This window comes from Balaenoptera musculus, chromosome 10 (assembly GCF_009873245.2).
Source record: "Balaenoptera musculus isolate JJ_BM4_2016_0621 chromosome 10, mBalMus1.pri.v3, whole genome shotgun sequence".
Lineage (NCBI taxonomy): Eukaryota > Metazoa > Chordata > Mammalia > Artiodactyla > Balaenopteridae > Balaenoptera > Balaenoptera musculus.
The window spans coordinates 86418811-86440339 of NC_045794.1; the positions used below are offsets into that span (position 1 = coordinate 86418811).

Below are 21529 nucleotides of genomic sequence, written 5' to 3' on the forward strand. Positions count from 1 at the left end.
CCCCACCTACACAGCGCCCACAGAGAGGACTTCCCCAACTCGCACGCACCGCCACCAGCCCACCACCGAAAAGCCGGGTAGCAAAAACTTACAACCCCAGAGCATTCCCCCTCCCTGCCTTTTTATCCTCCACGTTTCCCGGAAGGCCAAGTGGCGAGCAGAAGAACCAACGAGAGGGGAGAGAACGTGATTGGACTGCCCTGCATCACGTGACAAGCACAGGGCGTGTGATTTGGCTCCGGGCAGACGGAAGCGCCGGACGGCGGGTGGGTCTGGCCTGGGGGGAGGGGGACTAGAAACTTGGGGGAGGAGCTTGAGTGCCAGCCGCTGTCCCAGTTCTGCCAGCAATCGAATCTAAGTGTCTGGTTATTACCGTACCACAGTACGTGCTTGGGCCGCGGTACTACAGAGTCCGGTCGCTCGCTTGCCGGGCAGGAGTAGCTGCGCGCGCGATCGGCAGCAGGGAATGGAAGCGGAGAACGCAGGCAGGTAAGGCCGGGGCGGGGCGCCGCCCCTCCCCCCGCGCCCTTCGCCGCGGGGCAGGCCGCGGGCGCGCGCGCGCACGCACGCACGCAGGGGGTCTTTAAGGCCACGGCCCCAGTACAAAGGCCGGGGCCGCGCGTGCGCACTGGCGGCCTGCTCGGGCCGCCCCTTGCATAGGTCCCTCAGACTTGGCGCCGCTTGCATCTGGGGCCCGATCTCCAGTCCTTCCCGGCAGCTAGCCAGCATTAAAATGCGATAATAAGCAGCCAGCAGTCTCCGGTTAGTATTTGGTTCCGGTTACCTTTCTTGGCTACATTTCCCTTCACCCTCCATTACCGTGCAGAGCTGTAAGGATGTAGTATCACACGTATCACTCCAGGAATTTGCATCTCAGAGTTGTAGATTTACTGTCTTCCTTCCTCAAAGGTGGACGTCAGGGGCACAGGGTAGATAACATTGCCGCACTAGAGCTCTTGAATTCTGGGACTAGGAATAACACTCCTAAGAAGTCGTCTGAAATTGTGTTCTAGTGGTCTTCGGGACTCTTAAGAATTTACTTGTAATATGTCCTTTGGGGAGTGTAAGAGGCGTGGAGAGTTTTGCAAAAGCAGGGATCTCGAAATAGGAACCTCAGACGGAAAGCCAAATGAACTAAATATGGTAACAGAGTATTTAAAAAGGAAAAAAAAAAAAAAGGTTTACATTGGAGTACAATACTGTTAGACCTAATGAAAAATTATCCTGACTTTCTGGCCATTGGGCCCTGAACTTGGGCAAGACACTAAACTTCTCTGAGTCTGTTCATATCTGTAAAATAGGGCGTCTGTGAAATCCAGTTCTGACATGCTGTGAGTCGGCGTTATGTGGAAGGGGTGTGCTTAAGTAACCAACATAGATTGTCTTAGAGTTTAGGGAAGGAGATATATGTAGATGAAGTGCAGACTTCATCTTGACATTATGAATCAAATCCCGAAATAAACAACTCCATTTCTTTCCGTGAAGAACTTTAGAAATAAAAGAATTCACCAAAACTTGTGGAAATCACTCTCATCTTTGTGATCTTCGGATCAGAATTGAAACCTGGGTAACACCTTCCATGAAGTAAATTACAGTCATCTCTCTGTATCCGCGGGAGATTTGTTCCAGGCCCCACGCGAACACCAAAATCTGGACGCTCAATACCTTAAATAAAATGGCAGAGTCCGGTTGGCCCTCATGCCTGTTCCGGAATACAGATTTGGGGAGGGCTGGTTGTTCACATCGTCAGACCTTACTCAGTGTCTTACAGCAAAGTAATAGGTCTCTTTGGTACAATGTTTAGCTCAAAACTGTCTGACTTATATTTGGTCTTAACTTAATCCATTGGGTTATAGATCATTTTTTATTTTGATTTGCAAAGCTTTCGCCTTGGGAAATATGGAGAATTCTGTGTTAGTACTCTCAGGAATTTATCCTTGGGCATTCTGAAATGACTCAGGCCCCAGGTAATTCTGAGAAAGTGGTTCTCTGTCATCCTTGACTTTGTGCTAATCAAGGAATGGCATGGAACTTTGGGTATAGTGAATTTACTATTTACTTTGGAAGATTAATTTCAAAAAATTCAAAGAAAAAAATTCCACAGATATAGACCTCTTTTTTAAAAAAGAGAGAATAGTTCAAGAGTCTAAACAAGTACCTACAGTCTAACCAGAGAGGAAAAAAGGAAAAAGAGGACCAGTATGTTTCTAATGAGCTCAAGCATGAAAAGGACATTTACCAGAGATGGGAAGTAGGATGCCAAGTCAAAAATGACTGGAAACGTGTGACACAGACCACTGAGACTACAGACAGTTAAGATTAACCCTCAGATGAGATTGGGCTTTCTAGAAATGTTAAAGAGACCAAGAACTTTTTTGAGTTAGTGTGGACAATAAGGACAAGAAAGATTTGGGTTTTCTGCCTTGTTCACTGGCATGTTGTTAGTAGATGACAGAAAATATAAGCACTTAGTTCTGATTTTGATTTTTCATTTCATGTTAAGAAAAATGATTGTAGATGGAAAATGGCAGAATGATTGTTAGGTTTAAAGCTCAAGATCAATGAGGTCATTTAAGAGAACTTTTAGCTGCTCTAACAGAAATCATGTTTCCTGACCTAGATGAGTTGTATTTCAAGTGAGAGGCCAGATTACAGTATTCTTTAATAACTTGTAGACAACAGGAGAGGGGCCTAAAGTCTGAAAATAAACACATGGATCCCTTTTATTTTCCACAGGTGGAGTCTGTCGTGGAATTTATTGACTTTGATCCTAAATAAAATTTTTACTTCTCAGTGGTTATTGAACATATTTAAAGGAACTAGTGACCACTAAGCTACAGTATAAGTTCAGAATAAAGCAAGACCTACCAGGCTAGGTTCATTCCCTTTTTGATAATGATACTAGGCTAGACAGCATCAGAAGGTGGATGACAGGGGTATCTAGAATATTTAATCATCCCCTGTTGTCTTTGTTTTTGTTATAACAAATGTGTTACATACCAGGCACTGTTTTAAGCGTTTTACATGTGTTAACTAATTTTATTCTCATAATCAATAAATTAGGTGCTTCTGTCCCCATTTTACAGATGTGGAAGCTGGGACATAAAGAGGTTAAGGAACCTGCCTACAGAACTAGTAAATGGCAGAGCTGAAATTTGAACCCACGCAGTGTAGCTTCAAAGTCAGCCTCCCTGACATCTGTACGTTTTGTGGGCAAGATAAGGATAGACTGGTGGCAGTCCTCTTAGGTGAAATCAAAACTGCTTTACTACTGAGAGTCAAGGCCAGGCTGAAGAGAGGTCTATACTGATATGCCATGTAGTCCTACCCCAACTTTTCAGTGTTTAACAGCTTCAAGGTGCTGATGGCATGCTGATAAAATATTTGAGTGACCCAACTCTGTGAGGGGTTTGTGGAATTGATAGATTGAGTCAGAATCCAGGTCGCTCCCAACTGGCTGGAATGTGAATCATCTGTTACAAAAAGAGGCACAATCCTGTGCTTAAGTATGGAAAGAACAGTGCTACAGGTGTGAGATGAGGGAGCGGTGACAAAGGGCAGTTTTCATTGATGGTAAATTCAGTATGAATCAACAGTATAATGTGGGTGCCAGTAAAGCTAATGCAATGATTTTGTAATATGTCTCCAGAATGAGGAAGTTGATAGCCCTGCTCAGTTTCAGGATGATGAGGCTATAGAGTATTTTTATTTTGTTTTATCCTAAGTCCTAGAAAAATGACCAGATAGTGAGGAAACTTGAAATTATGCTAGATGCACAGTAGTTAAATGAGTTGGGGTTCTGGCTCATTCTCAGTTTTTTGTGTTTACAGTTTCTAGTAGACCCTGCACAGTAAGTACCCAGTAATGCATGGTGAATACACGCACTTCCACTTAGCAATATTGAACGTAGGCTTTAAATAGTTATAATGTATTCCATCATAATTTATGTAACTAGTCACTTTTAGTTGAGCATTTGGATTATTTAGCATTGATCGTTATTTTGTAAGTATTCAGTGTTGTGTATGCTTGTTTAAATGAAGGTAATAAAATGTTGCTATAGAGTGAATGTTTGTGTCCTTCCAGAATTCATATGTTGAAACCTAACATATGGTTAGGTTATTTGGAGGTGGGGCCTTTGGGAGGTGATTAGGTCATGATGGCAGAGCCCTCCTAATTGGAATTAGTGGCCTTGTAAAAGAGATTCCAGAGAGATCCCTCACCCTTTCCCCCGTGTGAGGACACAGCAAGAAGTCAACCTAAAATGAACCATAAAGCAGGCCCTCACCAGTCACTAAATCTGCCAGCACTTTGAACTTGGACTTTCCAACCTCCAAAACTGTGAGAAATAAATATTTGTTGTTTATAAGCCACTCAGTCTATGGTGTTTTGTATAGCAACCTGAACAAACTAAGACAAATATATTTAGAAAAAAAGCAACTTACATCTTTAAAATAGTAGAAAATAACTGAAGGTTAAAGAAGTTGGAGTCATTCATCTTAGAGAAACCTTAAAGAGTTAGTTTTTTGGGTTTTTTGTTTGTTTTAATTTTTATTGGAGTATAGTTGCTTTACAGTGTTGTGTTAGTTTCTGCTGTACAGCAAAGTGAATCAGTTATATGTATACATATATCCTTTCTTTTTTAGATTTGCTTCCCATTTAGGTCACCACAGAGCACTGAGTAGAGTTCCCTGTGCTATACAGGAGGTTCTCATTAGTTATCTATTTTATGCATAGTTGTGTATATATGTCAATCCCACTCTCCCAATTCATCCCACTGCCCCGTTAGTTTTTTGAAATGCAGCAAAATCTGAATTAACTGGACTCCTTAGTCAACTCTGTGTGTGTGTGTGTGTGTGTGTGCGTGTGCACTCGTGCGCACATGCATGCCCGTGTGTGTTTTGAGAAAGACCTTTGGAAAATACACACTTAATCACTTTCAGACAGTGGTAAAAAACCAGTCCTTTGAGCACTGTTGTTCAGGTGAAGGGGTTGTAAATGGAGGCTAGGAGAGAGGAAAGGGTTAACTGCAGGAAAAGGGGAGAGGTGTCTAGAACATTTGTGTGTTGGGACAAACACATATGATAGGGGAGAAAAGTCAACACGGGGAAATAAAATCATTTATCATGCTCGTAAGTTTGATATCAGGGAATTATAGAAAATTAAAATGCTTTGGGGTCCGTTCTGAGTCTGGACAGGTTTGGTCTTATTTCCTACACTTTCTCCGTATATGTGGACATCACGGAATCTCACCCCTCATTTTCATGGGGAGGGAACGGAGGTCCTGAGAGGATGCTAAGTGCTCCTCTGTTGCTGTCTCTAATACAGAGAAAATTATTGTTCGTAAACATTGCAGAATTCTGAATTATGAAGTGGCAGTTATCCTATATAAATATAACAAATGTATTTAGGAAATATTTTCACATTAAGGTTGAAACAGGTTCATGCTGCTTCCAAATTTAACCATTATTAGATAATAGAAAATTAAATTATCCAGAACTCTAGTTTCCTGGCATTCAAGTTCATAAAGGGTTTGGTACAGATGTAATGCTGTCTTCTCCAAGTAGTAAAAATGTTGTAGTCCACCCTCTTTCGTTTTGTTCCGGCTGTTAGGAAGCTGTTAAGATCATCAAGCTAAATTGAATGCTCAAAAATAGTACATTACCTCAGAATTTATACATTCTATTTTTCATAGCTTTCTCTATTTCTTTTCTAATTAAACTTACTGTAAAGTGCCAGGGATAATTTCAGAAAGATTAAGGGACGCATCCATATTATAGCCAAGTTTCTGGATTTTTTTAAAAAAATTGATGCATATCTCTTAAAATAAGACCACATTTTCTCTTCCGTATTTTTCACTTTTTCTTCGGCCAGCTGAATTCTGAAATGTTGGTTTTCAGTTTCTGAAAGTCAGAATTTAATGACCCCTAAATATGCTAAAGGAGCCACATTTTGGAAATTCATTTTTTTAAGTTCAGAATCCTTTTGTAATGGGAATGGTGTTTCCCTTGTTTTTATATTTTTAAGAGTGGATTTTTTGAAGTGCTCAAAATGGGACAGATATGTGAAACTCTGAGAGCCGTAACAATAGACATGGGGGAGAGTGAGACGTTGCCTTCCTGACAGTGCGACACTCACTAATTGTGATCACGTGAGTTTTCTTTTATGTATTCTAGCTGAAAGGGGCTATTAGATCTCAGGAAACCGTCACTGGCCACAGTCCGAAGTTACAGTGCGTTTTACTGGAATTTCCAAGGGTAGCCACATGAGATCTCTCGACTAACCTAGCTACATATCCAGCTCCTCGTTAGCATATCTCAGTCATAAACACAGCCAGTATTTGGACAGTTTATCCAGAAGTGCTATGAATATTATTAAAGAAAAGTGTGAAAAAAGAGAACATTTGACTTTGTGCCAGGCAAGGTTTAAGCCCTTTTTGCTTCTTTTCAATTTTACAACTTAACTTCTAGTCCTTGTCTACATACTTTCTCCATGAGCAGCCTTAGCTCACAATATTATTTTGTATTCTTTTCCACTTTATTATATATTAAACATTTTCTGTGCTTTTACATATCAATTAATTTAATTCTTAGTAGCTGCATAGTAGACTCATGTTAATATACTATAGTTTACTAAATCATTGTATTGTCTTTATTTTTTCATATAATTTGAAAACAATGTATTTAAAGAAATAAAACTCTTAAGATATATAGTTTAATACCTTTCTCACTAATTCTTCATCTTTTCTTTACCATCTTACCCTTAAAGATAGCTTGAAGCTAACATGCTTCACCATTGTTTTGTCCACTGAGATTGGGCCCCTGTTTTTCTTTGAGCATCCAGTGTTCTAGCCTAGCCACCCACAGGTAGTTTGTAACCCTGTGTCTGCCTGGGCCGTTTAAGTTTATCCTGGGGAATGTTTTAGTTTGCCTTCTTTTTTTAAGAACCAAGTTATTAAGGTATGATTTACACATTGTAAATTTCATGCATGTACCATGTGCTAGTTTGCCTTTTTAACCTCAGCTTTCTGAGCACCCTGTTTTCTTTGTCCACACATCACAGAAAAAGAAACTATTAAGCTTGCCACAGAAAACATGGCTTTTCTCTCCAAATGGTAAATGGTACTTATCCATTTTATTTCCTAGTGTTTTTCTTCCTTCTGCATATTTAATGGCATTTTTTTGGCATCAGCTGTAACTCAGGTTTCATAAAATGTGGGTTTCCTTCCCTAGCTTTGTGCTGATAGCAACAGCTTGGGGTAGTGGTTTATAGTCACCAGACATATTTTTTAGCATTTGTTTTCTGTGAAGGCCTGTGTTCCTTACATTGAACAGAACACTTTGAACAGAGTTTAAATCATGTTCAGAAGAGAGGTTTAGAGTAGTCTTTTCCATAAATTCACAGATATTTATGGAAATATCCATTTCTAGTCCTCATTTAGTGGCAAAAAAACCCCCAGCAACCGTTAAAAAAAACAGATCCAGTGAATACATAAGTAAACAGGCAAGTAAATCAAAAGAGAACCTTAAGTTCTTAAGGAATGGGGAGATGTTGGTCAAAGGGCACAAACCTCAAGTTATAAGATTAACACGTTCTGGGGATCTAATGTACAGCATGGTGATTTTAACGAATAATGCTGAAGGATATACTTGAAAGTTTCTGAGAGAGCAGATCTGAAATGTTCTCACCACAAGAAAGAAATGGTAATTATATGCCCCGGTGGAAGTGTTAGCTAAGGCTCTGGTGGTAATCATTTTGCAGTATATGTGTGTCAGGTCAACACTGTTGTACACCTTAAACTTATACAATGTTACATGTCAACTATATCTCAATAAAACTGAAAAAAAAAAGATTAAATTGCAGGGGACCTTTGTGACAAGAGGATTAAATACTGAAGGTTGGAATACAAATTATTTTTGTGGGTATTTCAACCCTGTATGGGCTGGTGGGCGGTTCAACTGTCTACTAGAAAATTCCCATGATCTCATTTCAGGGAAGTACATGCTTACCTGACAGGACTGGTAAGTTTTACTGATGACACATTTTGTCATTAAAACAGTGTGAGAGTTAATTATAGATGGTTAGTAGGCACCCAGTAAAGGATGGGTAAATGTGTACATATGGGAAGAGATCTTTTTCCCCTCTTTGCTCCTGTTGTCAACTCTAAATAAATACTATAATCTGGTTACAAATATTTGGATCCTGACGGTTTTTTGGAGCTGACCATTTAATCTTCCATTTGGGTAATTTTGTCTTCTTATCTTATCCTTAATTGTTCTTTCAGCTATTCCCTTCAGCAAGCGCAAGCTTTTTATACATTTCCATTCCAACAAATGATGACTGAAGTTCCTATGGCAGTTATGAATGAACAAGAAATGCCAGAAGAAGTTCCAGCCCCAGCTCCTGCTCAGGAACCCACACAAGGTAGTTTTCACCAGGATACTTTGGAAAATGAGCTACTGCATTAGCCAACATATTTAAGAAAGGGTTTAATGATGAATTTTAACTCTGTTTTTGTGTTAAAAAATTTAATCCACTTTTTTAAGTACTTAATAAGTGCCAGGCACTATGATAGGTTTTGGGGAATAAAAGAACATGAATCCTGCCCTCAAATATCTCCTAATCTAGTCAACATGGAACTCCTCGGTACGCTAAGTGATGCAGAGGGGCACAGGATGCCGCGGGGCTGGCACCTAACTTGGACTGAGGCTCAGAGGCAGCTTCCCAGAGCTCTGAAATTCAGCGGTGAGGGAGTAGCACGTGAAGCACATGACAAATGGGTTGGGGAAAATTCCAGGCCAAGGGAGCAGTGTGCACCGAAACACAGACGTGAAGAAGCATGACACAGTTGAAAAACCGTGATTCTGTGTTATTGGAGTCTGGAGTATAGCAAAGAAATGGTGAGAGATGAGGCTGGATTAGGGGGCAGTCGAGGCTTCTTGTTTAACCTAAAGAATGTGTGTTCTATTCTGTAGGCGATAGGAAGCTGTTGAGAGAATGGAATTAGAGGGGGACTTAAATAGATTGATATTTTAATATCATAGAGGATAGACTATAATAGAGATATATCAAATATGTATCTAATAATAATAATATATATGATAATATGGTAGAGAGCAGGGCAGAACTTGGAGGCAAGGCCGTGGTTCATGGATTTCCTGCGGGAAGTGAGGGAGAAAGAGGAGTCTGGCACTTGGACGAAAGAGGTACCATTCACCAAGACAGGGGATTAGAAGAGAGGAGAACAGATTTGGGGGTGGATGGTGGAGAGAGGGTAACGATTTTCTGCAGTGTAGCAGTACGGTGTAAGGAATGTGCTCAGAGTTTCAGTTTATGGTTGCCGGAGCACATCTAACTGCACTGCATTGGAGATCCACCCTGCCCTCGACTCTTCTGTCTCTCCGGGCAGGGAGCACTAGGACTTCTCCAGCCACCAGCCGATGGAGGTGGACCCCTGGGCATAGGGAGTGGCTGAAGCAGTGTGAGGAGAAGAGAGGACGGATGGGAGGCTCAGTTGAGGAAACGCCAAATAGTAGCGGAAAAGGATAGGGGCCCGAGAAATGAAGTGCCACGTTAAAGAGTTACGGATGACAAAATCAAGACTTCCTTTGGGTAATTTTATGTCGCTGGTGCTTGTCCGCAGGTAATTTTCCCCCAAGGAACATTTGGCATTGTCTGGAGATACTTTTGATTGCCATGACTGGCAGGGTGCTACTGGCACCTAGTGGGTAGAGGCCCCAGTTGCTGTTAAACATACTTGAATGTACAGGACAGGCCCTCACAGCCCAAAATCATTCAGCCTCAAATGTCAGTAGGGCCAAGATTGAGAAACTCTGCTTGAGGTCCTGAGATCAGAGCCCTAGTCTTACCTTTTGACAAGTACTGCCAGCACAGAGAGTTCATCCCCAGCATGTCTCAGTTCACCTCTTCAGCTGTGTGGGGAACAGAATATACGCTCAGTCCCTAAAACAAGCCCACAAGCCATTTGAGTTCTGCTGGAAATTATGGGGGAACTGAATTAAAATGTTTCCCTTCCTCCCTGTTTTTCTATCTATTTATTCTTTCATTTGTTGACTTAACTATTTATGTATTTACATTTAGAATTCTTATAAAATGGTACATAGATACATTGCGTCCCTGGGGAGCCCAAGATGCCAAGTAATATTGTGTGGAAAATCAATCTATGATTATAAAGGACGTTCCATCCCAAGAACAGCTAGCAGAGGAAGGAGGGTGGGGTTGAGGCCACATAGACCCAGAAGGAAGGGGGAGGTATTGCAGAGGAGAGTGATGTTGGGAAATAAAAGAGAAAAGTGGAAAGGATGTTGATGGGGTGACTTTTCTGGGAAAGCTGCATAAAGCTTGTAAGTTAAGGTTTTCTGCATCTACGTCTTGGAAATCATTGTGTTTCAGAGACTCCAAAAGGAAGGAAAAGAAAACCCAGAAAAACAGAACCAAAAACACCAGTGGAACCCAAAAAACCCGCTGAAGCCAAAAAATCTGGCAAGTCCACAAAATCAAAAGAAAAGCAAGAAAAAATTACAGACACATTTAAAGTGAAAAGAAAAGTAGACCGGTTCAATGGTGTTTCAGAAGCTGAACTTTTGACCAAGACTCTACCGGACATTTTGACCTTCAATCTGGACATTGTGATTGTAAGGATATTTGTTCTCCTTTGGTTTTATAAATAGCATTGGTGGATTAACTTTACTTAACCATATCCTTGCAAATAGCATTTTGCTGAAAAGAACCATTTCTAAGATCCTCTTGGTAGTAAATGGAGTCACCTTCTTAAGGTTGTATTGTATGGGTTGGTTTAAGAGGGTGGGCTCCGGGGCAGAGCTGTCTGCTTTCACATCCTGCCACATGGGTATGACCACGGACAAGCCTGAACCTTCCTAGACACCAATTTCCCCATTGGTGAAGCAGGGGTGATGATAGGATGAAGGTGGCTCCTTTGGCATAGGGATTGCAATTACGTAAAATAATCCGCGTGACTCACTTAGGTTGCATGACGCCTGTGGGTTCTCCCTAATTGATAACACTGATTTTGAACTTTGATTTTTGTCAGTAACTGTAAGAAACATCAGCATGGAAACAACTGTGTAGACAATGTGAAGTCAGCTGCTTGTTGGGAGTTGAGAAGCAGACTTGTGGCTGGACCTGGGCTCAGGTTGATTGATTGCTCCAGCTCCTCTCTCTTTCCAGCCCAGTTGGGGGTGAGGCTGCTGGGGATATGAGAGAGTCAAACTGGTTTTTAAAAACAACACCAAAACTTTTTATATAAAGGAAATCTCTTTCCTCAAAATGGAATACTTTGTTCAGGTCAAGAGTTGGTACTTGATAGAGCAATAGCTTCTGATGCTAGATTAGCTTTTTATTTTAATCAATTCAGTTTTATCCACCACTCCTCCATGGAAGCCCTAAGACTTAAGCCTACTTTTCAAGACTAAAATGTACAAACATTTTGTTTTGTAGATTGGCATAAACCCAGGACTAATGGCTGCTTACAAAGGGCATCATTACCCTGGACCTGGAAACCATTTTTGTAAGTGGTTACCTTTTTTATTTTTTTTTTTATTTTTAAAAATATTTATTTATTTGGCTGCATCAGGTCTTAGTTGTAGCACACGGGGTCTTTGTTGTCGCATGCGGGATCTTCGTTGTGGCATGCGAACTCTTAGTTGCAGCATGTGGGATTTGGTTCCCTGACCAGGGATCGAACCCAGGCCCCCTGCATTGGGAGCATGGAGTCTTAGCCACTGGACCACCAGGGAAGTCCCTGTGGTTACCTTTTTTAATATTTTACTTTTAAACTAGATATTCTTGTTAATAGTTTGGGTCTTGTTTTTTTAAACCAAATTGTGTTTTTTAAAAAGAAACTATGGTTGAGTAAATATAATACATCTTTTCTATGTGTTTTTACACAAAAATAAAAGGTTTGAAATGATCTGACGCTGTTAACATTTTGGTGTATAAGAGTGGAGGGGCATGAAAAAGGAGTACTTTCTCTTTGGTTTGAGTTGTTTTCAGTGAGTTTTAACACCTTTTTTTAAAATGATTTTTCTTTTTTGTTACTATTCTGTTATCTACAGAATAGTAACAATAGTACATCGTTGTACCAGTACAGACAGAATACTTACCTTTCCAGATTTCTGCTCATCTTATTTTCTAGGAGAAATGAAATGCATTGGCAATCAAGCTGTAATAGTTAAGAGAGACTCTGATTGGAGACATTCTCCACAGATGCTTTGTATCTAGCAGAAATAGTATTGAAGACCTTCATACTTGTAGAGTGAGCTTTAAAACCAAGTATAACTCCTGTTGTATTGTCCTATATATAAATCATCTTATTATAACACTGCCTAATAGACAAGGCGTGCAGTAGACAATCAGGAAACACTAGCTGATTAAGTAAACAGCATTAAAAACCTTTAGTACAAATGACAGTAATGTATTTTTGGAACTAATAACATGTTGTCTCCATTATTTGAAAACAAAATTTCTAGAGAAGTTTGAACTTTTCATTTTCTCCACTGTCAAGATGCTTACATGCCCTGAGTCCATTGGTGTATGTTTATCTGTTTAGGGTTTTCCAGGGGCAGGTGGTGGTACTTCCAGTTATTAGAAAGCTAAACAAACAGTGTCGAAGTTTACTACACTGACTAGCTGTGTACTCAACAAGCATTTACTTTGACCCCCTGTAAAAAGGAGATAAACAATAGTAATATTTCAGTTACGACAATTAAATGAGGTAATCCATGTGAAGGACTTAGCACAGTACCCAGCCCATAGTAATTGCTTGGTATGGTATTTGACCTATGTTATAATTTTTTAAATATCTGAAATCTTTTTTTTTTTTTTAATTTCAAGAGTAGACCCACATCAATACATGGGGCAGAAAAACCTTTGACCTTCTACAGAAATAAACTGAACTCTCTTTTTCACAGGGAAGTGTCTGTTTATGTCAGGGCTGAGTGAGGTCCAACTGAATCACATGGATGATCACACTTTACCAGGAAAATATGGTATTGGATTTACCAATATGGTGGAAAGGACAACACCAGGCAGCAAGGATCTTTCCAGGTGATTGCATAACATTCGGTTTTATCGGTTGGAACCTTGGTCATGCTGGGTGCCTCATGTACTCTAGGAGGATCCTATGTATCTAGTTTAAGCTGAGCTTAACCGTTATATGATTTGATCTTTTATAGAAAGCTATCTGAATTTAGCGTATTATAAATATTGCCATATTTATATTTTGACTACTTTTTAATTCGATTTTAGTAAAGAATTTCGTGAAGGAGGACGTATTCTAGTGCAGAAATTACAGAAATATCAGCCACGAATAGCAGTGTTTAATGGAAAATGTAAGATTTACTTTTAAATTTTATCTTTTTTCTTGGCTAACGTTATGGGCAATGTAAATATGCTTGTATTTCATTTTAGGTATTTATGACATTTTTAGTAAGGAAGTTTTTGGAATAAAAGTTAAGAACTTAGAATTTGGACTTCAACCGCATAAGATCCCAGACACAGAAACTGTAAGTCCTTAAAACTGCATTTGTAAATCAACTAAATATGAATTTTCTCTAGCTAGTTTCCCCTTTTTATTTGTTCTGTCCATCTTTAATTTATGCTGTGAAAAAAAACCACTGTATTTTGTGGAATAATATCTACATATCAACTTGAAATAATAGTTGCAAATTAATTCAGATACTGTTATAGTTTTATTAGAAAAAGAAACATTTGTCAGATAAATGTCTTTATGACATTATGTTAGTTATGTTATTTGGCTAAAATATCGAGAGGAGCTGGCTCACAAGCTCATTCAAAATATATTTAATGGCATATTGTTGTCAAATTCAAGTGGGTTAGCCCTTATTCAGTTGTGAAACAAACATGTAAATATAGACATGATCCCGATTAGTGAAACTGCTAATCACCCCCCGTTTATATATCCTGGCCCAGTCTCATGTTAAAGCCATATAAACAGAACAGCCCCGTTGCAGACAGGCATCTAGCCAACCTGACTGGCATTTGGTGCTATTGTCTTTATACATAAAGGCATCATGAAATTAACACATTGGGTTTCAAACTCTATAATTTCTGTGGAGTTTCTGCAGACATTTGATTCAAAGTTTGCTTCTTAAATATAGTTTTAAGTTTTGTTTACAACTTCTAAAATAAAAATACACATGCACAGACCTCTGTGTTACAGACAGCATTTTAAATGACAAGAAGCCAACGTGCTGACAAGTTTTTGTGGAGACCTCAGAATAAAGTTTCTGCCACCAATATATATTTTAACTTCTTTTTAAATTTCTTCTGTTTTTAACTAATAAATATGTGATTGATCAAGTAGGTTGTAGCACTGGTCATTCTTTAAATTGCAGCCTACCCTTGTCTACTTGGGTAAAATTGTACAAATGAGTTCACTACTTCCTATAAAGTACTGCATTATTGTCCCTTAAATGCCAGATGAGGCTCAGGTATGTCTCTTGGATGTGTGATCAGAGTAGTGCAATAATAAGTGAACCTGAATCATATCAAGATAGGTAGTTTTAGCTCTTACAATGATCTGTGAGTGCATTTATCTTATAAAATTTATTCTTTCTCATGAAGTATTCAGAGTTATTGATGATATTAGTGATCCAGCTTTGAAAAAATCTACTTTTTCACGTTTCTGGATCACTTTAATCGAAGACTATCTTGAGCTTGGAAAATGTGCTATTACAAAACCTGGTAGCGTTTGCACCTACATATCTTTCTGAATCAGGATTTTCTAAATGCTGCATAAACAAAACAAAATAAGTCAATACGGTTTGGTTTTTTTTCTGTAATATATGGTATAGAGGCCAATTTAAAAATTGTAAAAAATTGCAACTGGAAAGTCCATAATTCAGCAGCCTCACTCTTTTATATAAGATATATATATATCCTGATATACATTATGCTCTGTGAAGGACAATTTGTCATCATCATCCAAAATGATAAATGCAAATATCTTTCTTCCTAGCCATTCCACTTCTAGGAATTTATCCAACAGATAGACTCACACATATTCAAAATAAAATATATACAAGGTTTTTCACTACAGCTTATAATATTAAAAGATTGGAAACAACCTAAATGCCCACAGGTGGGCTCTGGTTAAATTATGAAACTACTACACAGCTATAAAAAAGGAAGCTTGTTTTACTCTGATATAGATACCTGATACAGAATTATCTTTGAGATACATTGTTGAGTAAAAAAAGCAGGGTGCAGGATAGGGAATAGAGCATGTTACCATTTGTGTGTGTTTTTTTTTTTAATTAATTAATTAATTAATTTATTTTTGGCTGTGTTGGGTCTTCGTTTCTGTGTGAGGGCTTTCTCCAGTTGCGGCGAGCGGGGGCCACTCTTCATCGCAGTGCGCGGGCCTCTCACTGTCGCGGCCTCTCCCGTTGCGGAGCACAGGCTCCAGATGCGCAGGCTCAGTGGTTGTGGCTCACGGGCTTAGTTGCTCCGTGGCATGTGGGATCTTCCCACACCAGGGCTCGAACCCGGTTCCCCTGCATTGGCAGGCAGATTCTTAACCACTGCGCCACCAGGGAAGCCCCATTTGTGTGTTTTTAAAAGGGGTGAGGGAGAGTACATATATCAGATACGTTTATTTGATTGTGTATTCATGGAAAACCTCTGGAACTAGCAATTGATTGCCCTTGGAAAAGAGAACTAGGTGGATAGAAACAGAATTTGGAGGAAAGACTTTTCATTGTATGCTTATATGTCGTTTTGTACGAACACTGGGGGAGGCAGGAAGCCTCATTGTTTTTGATTTATTGACTTTGTACTAAGTAAATATTACAAATTTGAACTCAAACACAGCTACTTTTATTGATTTTGCATATATTTATATGATAAGTATCAAGTTATTAACCGAAAGAAAGATTTTCTAATCTCAAGATGAGTGGATTCAATAGACTTGTAAGATTTCTATAACTACAAAATGTTATGATTCTAGCTCTGCTATGTTATGCCATCATCCAGTGCAAGATGTGCTCAGTTTCCTCGGGCCCAGGACAAAGTTCATTACTACATTAAGCTGAAAGACTTAAGAGATCAGTTGAAAGGCATTGAGCGAAACACAGAAGTTCAAGAAGTGCAATATACATTTGACCTGCGGCTAGCCCAAGGTATGTTACCATTATCACTCCTGTTGCTCATTTCATGTATATCTACATTATAGAAAGTATGTTGTGAATTTTAAATTAAGCAGGAGAAAAGAAAACAATTATATTGGCAGCCAGAGTGCTCTGATAACAGGTGTTAGTCACTATTAAAATCCTTTTACCGAGGACTTCCCGTCTCATCTGGGGGCTCCTACAGATGTTGAGGAGCCAAGAAGCAGTGTAGCTCACCTAAAATTAAATCTAATAGGTTTTGACAGCTTTTATGAGTTAATTTGGTTTATGTTACAAAGAGTTCAAAGCGGAAGTTGTGTCTCAGATGTGAAATTCAAGAAAAAGATTTGTTCACGATAATTTCTGAATAAAGCTCTCTTCAAAATTGTTATACAAAATCAGTTTTAAATCCCTTTTACCCTTCTCACAGAGGATGCAAAGAAGATGGCTGTGAAGGAAGAAAAGTATGATCCGGGTTATGAAGCAGCGTACGGTGGCGCTTATAGTGAAAATCCGTGCAGTAGTGAACCCTGCAGCTTCTCTTCAGATGGGCTGAGTATGTCCCCTCTGTCTGTTTGTTTCTTTCAAAGACTCGGTTTTGCCAGGATTGGGGAAAAAAGTTTTTTTCGAGAGAGTAAATTACTGAAGAATGGGAACGGAAATACAAAAATCTATTTAGTGACTTAGAGTGAAAATTCGATGGTTATTTGGCGTTTAACTTCACAAGCTTTTACAGCTCATTTTCTTTAAGTCACTGACTCTAAGTCATCCTAAGTGCATTTCCCTCCTTGAATAACAAATGAGGATTTATCAGTCCGTATCTTAAAATAGAATAGAAATTTACAATTGTATTCAAGAAGCTTGCTTAACTATTTTAATAACAGCTCTCCTTTACTGGACTGTTAAAATCGCCTAATTAGATCATTTAAAGCTTTTAAATAGAATAAACTAACATTCTTCCTCCCTTCCCCCCCGCCAGTGGCTGACAGTGGAGGATCAACTTTCAGTGACATTCCCAATGGGCAGTGGATGACCCAGTCATTTACAGACCAGATTCCTTCCTTTAATAATCACTGTGGGATGCAAGAACAGGAAGAAGGAAACCATGCTTAAGAATGGTGTTTCTCAGCCCTGCTTAAATGCTGCAGTTTTAATGCAGTTGTCAAGAAGTGGCCCTCTTGACACCACCTCAAAGTGGTTTGTTAACTGAAGTATTTTATTCATATTTTACTCTGGTGATGTAATTAATCATGGTACAGTAGAACTACTTACGGACCTAAGTACTTTGGCAGGAGAAAGTGGAGTTTTTTGTGTATGAGTTTTTGTATTGGAATTAATCATCATTCCAGCTTTTTATAAACTATCTTTCATTTATGAAGAAATTGATTTTCTTTTGGGAGTCACTTTTAACCTGTAATTTAAAAATGAAAGAGTCTGCATATTTACACTTGATTATTAACTGTGCGTAAACTTAGACGCCCGTTATCCCTTTCGTGCGTAAGAAGGGCGTGCTGATGATGAGATTCCCGCTGGTAAAGAGGCAAATGTGCTGATTTTCATCTGTGAGGTTAACCCTCAGCGGAGTCTCATTTGGTAGTTTTTAGTGGTGTTTGATGGGCTTCCTGAGTTGTATTCACACTCAGACCTCCTTGCTTTACCAGTGGTGAGCGTCTGTGAGAGTTGCTTGGTAGTAGAAACGGAGAGTATGGCCTTGCAGCAGCAAGGCTAACCCGGCCTTACCTTTCAGGGCCATGAGCCCTGGCTTTGGCCCTCTCACCCCCACGTGCTGGTCCTCTAGTAGGCAGAAACTATTCTGCTGGGACGGTAAGTTCCAGAGAGTGCAGAAGACCTTTTAAATTTTGCTACTTCATCTGTGTTTTACTTGAGAGACATACATTTGATAGGGAAGGAACTGAATTTCTCTCTCAGTATCTATCACCATTCAAATTTTATCCTCCTTGGCTTTAAGCATGTAACATGGAAATGATGAGAAATGAACTTTCAGATCGAGTAACAAGATGCTGGAGGTGTTTGATAATCTTATTTAAACTGGTGCTTTATGTACATGAGATGTACTAAAATAAATAATACAGGATTTTTCTTGCTAGGTAAATCGAATAAGCCAGTAATTTTTAAAAATTCTTTCTCTTCATCATTGCTATTTGTTACTGTGGACTAAGTGAACCTCATGGCCAGGTTACTTTGAAGTAATGTACCTTTGTGATTTTCTAATGCATTTTCCATGGTGCTACAAATAGTCCAGACTACTAGGCCTGGTGGATATCAAAGCTGGGTATTCAGAAATGCCAGTTGCATTTACTCCTGATCACTTCTGAATATTCTGATTTTATACCTACCCAGGAAGCATGCTGTTTCTTGATATGAAAATATTTATGAGGTTTTGTTTTTTTTTCTAAAAGGTTATATAGCCTGTTTTTTTTGTAATAAGAGATACAAATTATTGTTGTGAATCTTAACATGCTTTTTTAGCTGTAGCTATGATGGATTTTATTTTTCCTTTAGTCTAGGTAAAGCTGTGTAAAAGTCATTCGTGTTATTTAAATCACGTACTGTACTGCTGTTTACATGGATGTTTTGTGCAGGTGCTTTGAAGTGCCTTGCATCAGGGATTAGGAACAATTTAATTATTTTTTCCTGGGACTCTGTAAAGCATGTAACTAGGTATTACTTTGGTTTTTAACAATTACAGCCTTACATGGATTTTTTTTTGGAGTGGAGAAAATACCTTTTAAATTATGATGGACACGCACGAGAGAATGGGTTTGAAGATTTTTTTCAAGCATACAATAATGGTGTTTTTCATTAAATATGACAGATGAACAGTAAATGTTGATATACCCTATACACAACAATATGAGACTTTTTCATTAAATAATATTTAAAAAGTTTTAAAATTCATTTGAAAATCTGATGATTTTTACAATAAAAAATATTGAAGATGATTATCCTTAAGTTGCATTGTTTTCTTTAGCAAGACTTACTGGTATTCTTTCCCCATGTTCACCTGAGATCAGTTTGTCTTCTACTATATTTAACATGTAGAATAATATATAATGAAAATCATTAAAAATCTATGAATATTTTATTTTTTCAGACATTTCATGTTTTAAATGTAATATACTGTTCTACCCAAGACAAGACTGGCAACCTGTTAAAAAATATCTACATGTGAAAAATACATTTAGAAATTTTTTAAATTTGTGGCTATAATTTTCATTCAGAGTTAAGCAAATTGATTGCTGAAATCTATCTGGGTTTATTTCTTCCCAATAGTATGTTTCACTCACATTATCTTCTATAATTGCCACTTGTACTTAAGGAAGTAAATCAATACCTATATGATTCAAGGTACTATTTGTACACAGTAGGGTTTTTTGTTTTTGTGGATCATTTGTATCAAAGGTACTGTTCATAAAGAACAGTGGTATGGTAGGCTACAAATGGACAATTCCACATTATTTATACAGGAAATATTTAAAATGTCGTGTTATATCAGCTGTTAGGATGATGGAGTTTAAATATCCCTGCAGGGTCAGGAACAAACCAGCTCTCCCATAAGTCGTTGTGAACACTAGGGAAGTCCCAAGGTTTATGTCTTCCATTCCAGTGGAGTAGTTTTGCTTCCTGCAGAAAATGCTCCGAATATCTGGTATCTGGATTCCAGCCTTCATTGTGTTTAGAGGAAAGTAATAGGTTTGTTAGGAAATTAAAATTTTATATTAAAAATTCAATACAAGTTCATCATAAAAAAAAATCAGACAAATCAATGGGTATGCAATGAAGAATTTACCACCTACCCTAATTTTCCAAAATAACCACTGTTAAAGAGTTTCTCGTGAAATTCTTCCAGTAATGTTCTACCTGTATACCAGTGTGTGTGTGTGTATTTTTTGTACCTTGCCTTTTAAAATTACTGTCTTGGAAAACTTTGCACAGCAGCACATGTGACTTCACTGAATCATTTTTAATGACTGCATAGAATGGATATATGACTGTTGAGTGAGTTTCTTATTAAGGACATTTAGGCTGTTTCTATCCCTTCACAAGCATAAACAATGCTACAATGAACAGTCTTCTATGCATATCTTGTATAGACAATATCTGTAGGATAAAATCTTGTATATGGAACTGCTAGATTGAAGGGTCTGTGCCTTATAAATTTTGATAAGAGATTGTCAAATTGTTCCCCAAAGATTTTGTATTAATTTCACTCCCACCCAGAGTTTATAGTTCTTGTTTCTCTGCATTTTCCGTCCTTAATATGGCAGCATTTTCTTTTAAACAGTCTTGTGTTTACCCTATAAAATGTGACTGAGAATGAGATCTACTTTTTAACAAACAGCTGCCTCCATTTGAATATTACTCTCCTCATAAGTAATCGCTTAGGGACTACGCATTTACTTTGATATTGTTATTGATCAGAATATTTTTAGAATATCTCTTCCAGAAGTACATTAAGATCTTGTGAATATAAATTTTTTAAATATCCCTATCATGTTACATTTTCTTTCTAGGAAAGAGAATGTGGTATTTTAAAAAAAAAAACTGAAAGTCCATTGAGTCAAGAGAGGATGAATAGCTAGAATATTATTATTCTCGTTTTAACATATGATGTAAGAGGGAAACACCCCCCTCCAAACCTTTCTTTCATTATTCATAAACATAGCTGTGCAGGGAGTTGCAGAAGAGGAGCTAGGTGTTTGGGCTATAGTAGCATAATTGGAATAATTATCAACTTCCAAAGAATCTATACAAGGAAATGCTCATCTGGGGAGCAGAGCCTTCACGTGGGAAGTCTCCAGGAAGTAGGACATTGTCTCTCAGCCCCACGACTGAAGGACTCTGTAGGGGCTTGCAGTTTTGCTCTTAGCTAAATAAATTTCATAAATTTTAAAAATCTTAAGCCTACCTGTTTAGACCCAAACTTAATACCCATTAGTGTTACACTGCTTTCTGCTTTCAACAAAACTCTGAAACGGAATCATTTTTCAAATGATTTCTGTGTAGCTTTACTTTGCAGACCATCCCTGATTCCAAAACGTTCAGCAGAGATGTAGGCTCTGTTCTACAAGGAAAAATGACATCTCTCCCTTGGGAAGATTCTGCCCCTTCCTACTTGTCAATAAGTTAGATGGTTCATAAAATGTAATTCTGAGTCTCTGTTCCAAGATCAGAAACTGCTCTAACCCTACCGATCTAAGCTCTGCATAGCTGTTCCTACACAACATTTTCATAGATATGCCACTTTGATGGGATTTTCTACACACTCATCACATGGAAATGTTGATGTTTGACCTAACAGTGAACCCAACATTACTATAAAGCGAATCAGACAGAATATT

General features: G+C 38.5%; 2 protein-coding genes across 14 annotated transcripts in view; one reads left to right on the top strand and one right to left on the bottom strand.

Moving 5' to 3' along the window:
- Nucleotides 1–234: 234 nt before the first annotated feature.
- Nucleotides 235–19129, top strand: TDG (thymine DNA glycosylase). Of its 3 annotated transcripts, none has more exons than XM_036867586.1 (10): nt 235–489; nt 8282–8421; nt 10411–10652; nt 11476–11545; nt 12948–13083; nt 13285–13367; nt 13447–13541; nt 16007–16178; nt 16597–16722; nt 17146–19129. In XM_036867586.1, the coding sequence occupies exons 1-10, from the start codon at nt 467–469 to the stop codon at nt 17277–17279; spliced, it is 1221 nt and encodes a 406-aa protein (XP_036723481.1). In that variant the 5' UTR covers nt 235–466; the 3' UTR covers nt 17280–19129. The 3 variants fall into 3 exon arrangements, with proteins under 3 accessions (XP_036723481.1, XP_036723484.1, XP_036723482.1); XM_036867589.1 differs by lacking the exon at nt 235–489 and adding an exon at nt 580–762 and having other exon boundaries at nt 17146–18755; XM_036867587.1 differs by lacking the exon at nt 235–489 and adding an exon at nt 6033–6148 and having other exon boundaries at nt 17146–18755.
- Nucleotides 18898–21529, bottom strand: part of GLT8D2 (glycosyltransferase 8 domain containing 2) — a 53522-nt gene continuing 50890 nt past the window's right edge. For all 11 annotated transcript variants that reach the window (XM_036867597.1, XM_036867595.1, XM_036867592.1 and 8 more), the window contains one exon: nt 18898–19852. In XM_036867597.1, coding sequence (XP_036723492.1) covers nt 19680–19852 — 173 coding nt within the window. In that variant the 3' untranslated portion in view covers nt 18898–19679. The remainder of the gene's footprint in view (nt 19853–21529) is intronic.

Coding starts and splice junctions, on each gene's coding strand:
- TDG (XM_036867586.1), top strand. CDS start 467: ATGGAAGCGGAGAACGCAGGCAG. Junction 8,422..10,410: donor TGCTCAGGAACCCACACAAG/GTAGTTTTCACC, acceptor ATTGTGTTTCAG/AGACTCCAAAAGGAAGGAAA. Junction 13,542..16,006: donor AGATCCCAGACACAGAAACT/GTAAGTCCTTAA, acceptor TTATGATTCTAG/CTCTGCTATGTTATGCCATC.